This window comes from Babylonia areolata, chromosome 18 (assembly GCF_041734735.1).
Source record: "Babylonia areolata isolate BAREFJ2019XMU chromosome 18, ASM4173473v1, whole genome shotgun sequence".
NCBI lineage: Eukaryota > Metazoa > Mollusca > Gastropoda > Neogastropoda > Buccinidae > Babylonia > Babylonia areolata.
The window spans coordinates 35,268,503-35,271,002 of record NC_134893.1 but is presented as its reverse complement, the minus strand read 5'-3'; the positions used below and the strand labels follow the sequence as shown (position 1 = coordinate 35,271,002).

General features: G+C 51.4%; 1 protein-coding gene across 1 annotated transcript in view; it reads right to left on the bottom strand.

Moving 5' to 3' along the window:
* The window catches only part of LOC143292226 (meprin A subunit beta-like), a 32,438-nt gene that overhangs the window by 11,150 nt on the left and 18,788 nt on the right, over positions 1–2,500 (bottom strand). Inside the window, exon 7 of the mRNA XM_076602413.1 lies at positions 1,745–1,975. Within this exon, the coding sequence (XP_076458528.1) occupies positions 1,745–1,975 (231 nt within the window). The remainder of the gene's footprint in view (positions 1–1,744; positions 1,976–2,500) is intronic.

The window sequence follows — 2,500 nt, the reverse complement described above, 5'->3', positions numbered from 1 at the left end:
CTTTGGTTGCAGTCTGATCTTGCAGCATACCAGAAAGTGGTCCGTGTCACAGTCTGCACTATGATAAGAGCGAGTGTGGAGAAGGCTTTTGATGGCAGCTCGTCTTACTAGGATCAGATCCAGTTGGTGCCAATGTTTTGAGCGTGGGTGCCTCCAAGAGACTTTGTGTTGGGGCTTCGTCCTGAAGAAGGAGATGGCGATACACAGTTCATGGCAGGTACAAAACTCAAGTAGTTGCTGTCCGTTCTCATTCATTTTCCCCACTCCAAAGGAACCGAGACAGGAGGGCCACGAATCGTTGTCTGTACCCACTCTGGCATTGAAGTCGCCCAGGAGAACAAGTTGTTCTGTCCTGGGGATGTTCCTTATGGCTGATGCGAGATTTTCGTAGAACTCATCCTTGGCGTCTGGAGAGGCGAACAGCGTTGGGGCATAAGCGCTGACTAGAGTGACATGGCCTTCGGAGGTGTTGAGGCGGAGAGTCAGGAGTCGTTCTGAACCGCCGCTGCCTGGTTCGATCATGTTCAGCAGGCTGTTCCTGACTGCAAAGCCTACTCCGTACTCTCTTGGGGCATCAGACCTCTTTCCTTGCCAGAAGAAGGTGTAGTCCCTCTCTTTTAGTGTCCCTGAGTCAGCCAGCCGTGTTTCCTGCAGAGTGGCAATGTCCACATTTAGTCTCTTCAGCTCGCTGTTTATGACGGCCGTCTTTCTGGCGTCACTGATGTCTTGCAGATCTTGGGAGAGCCCAGGCATCATTGTCCGGACATTCCAACAGGCCAGTTTCATTGTTGATCCGTTTCTTGAAGTTTTCTTTTTGCCTGGTGCGGAAATTAACGACCTGCTTGTCGGATATTCTCCTAATCTTCATACACCCATAGAAGAAGGCAGGTCGTGGCGGGACAGCACCTAATTGGCTGAGGGCTGCCCAGCTTGGGTGGGCGGTAGCTGTCCAGTGGGACGCGAGGGTCCCTCCCACCGTCAAAAGCAACCCTTGGCGTCGGCTCTACGCCAATTGAGCGCTAACTTATAACCGGTAACTGTTGCTTCACGTGTTGTTCCGACGCTAGTGCTAGTAGCGAAGCTGGAGTGTCCTCTCCAGATTGTAGGTGCAATGTGTTTGTGGATGGATGGACGGATATAAGCCTGGGCAATGTAATAAGGAAGACAGGCTGTTGCCCATGCAGCTTGTCTCCCCTCTCCACCTCGCTGACAGATCCAAAGGAACAGCAAGGCTGTTACATTTTGGTGTCAACGCGGCCGCAGGAGCTGCCGGAAAGTGACAAAGTTTGCCATCCAACCGCCTCAGGGGCCCCGCACCGGATTTTCTGTCAGGGTTTACTCCCTTAGCTAGGTGGCCGCAGGTAGCTCTCCAGAGCTGGCGCCCTTTGATGGGTCATTCATTTCCACCAGGGTGTCTAGCCACCCTCCTCACCATCCTCCTGAGAGGACTGGTGGGGGTGCTGGTTTAGTCGCCAGCAATTCGACCCTGTGACAGGTAGTACTGGGATCCAGGTTACCAGTAGCAGATATATCTATCTGACCTGATCCCATGCCCTCACACACACACACAAACGACCACCACCACCACCCACCCACACAGCCAACTACCCACTCACCCCCCCCCCCCCCATTGCCCCCCCCCCCCTCCGCCCCCCTCCACACACACACACACACACACACACACACACACTCCACCCACACCGACCCACCCACCCACACAGCACAACACAACCCACAAACTCACCGACAGGGCACTGGTACAGCTTCTGGATGCGCGCCACGTCCTGCACGCTCATGGCCAGTCGCTGACCCATGGTCACTCCGGTAGCGTGTCCGGGCCGGGGGGACATGGACGGCTTGGACTTGTCCACTGCGAACGTGTAGGCTCCGTAATGCATGATGGAACCGAAGTCGTATGGGGTACCAAGGGTGGTCATGTCGTGGGAGGAGTGCTTGGAAAAGTCGTGCTGGTGGGCTGTGATGATAGTAATAGTAATCAATCATCATCAATCATCAGTCACTCATCATCATCACCAACCATCATCATTATCATATTTTCTTCTTCTGTTTTTGGGGTTTTTTTTTTTTTTTGGGGGGGGGGGGGGTTTACCTTTTTGTTGTTGCTGTTGTTGTTGTTGTACCGATCAGTATACGTTCTGCTATTTTTGGTCATCGTTCATCGTTTTATCGTGTCATCGGTTTGTGTGTGTGTGTGTGTGTGTGTTTTTTCAGATTATTTTGTTTCATCAATTTTGCTTACATATTTCTATGCAGGTTTTAAAACTTGGGCATACAATACATATATATACATATGTATATATATATATATATAGAGAGAGAGAGAGAGAGAGAGAGAGGGGGGGGGGGGAGGGAGAGAGAGAGATGGGAGGAAGGGTGGGTCTATATCGTGTGCATGTGTGGTTGATTTGGGGTGTTATTCACCTCTCTCTCATCTGAGAGAGAGAGGGAGAGATGATAACTATAATTATATACATATATA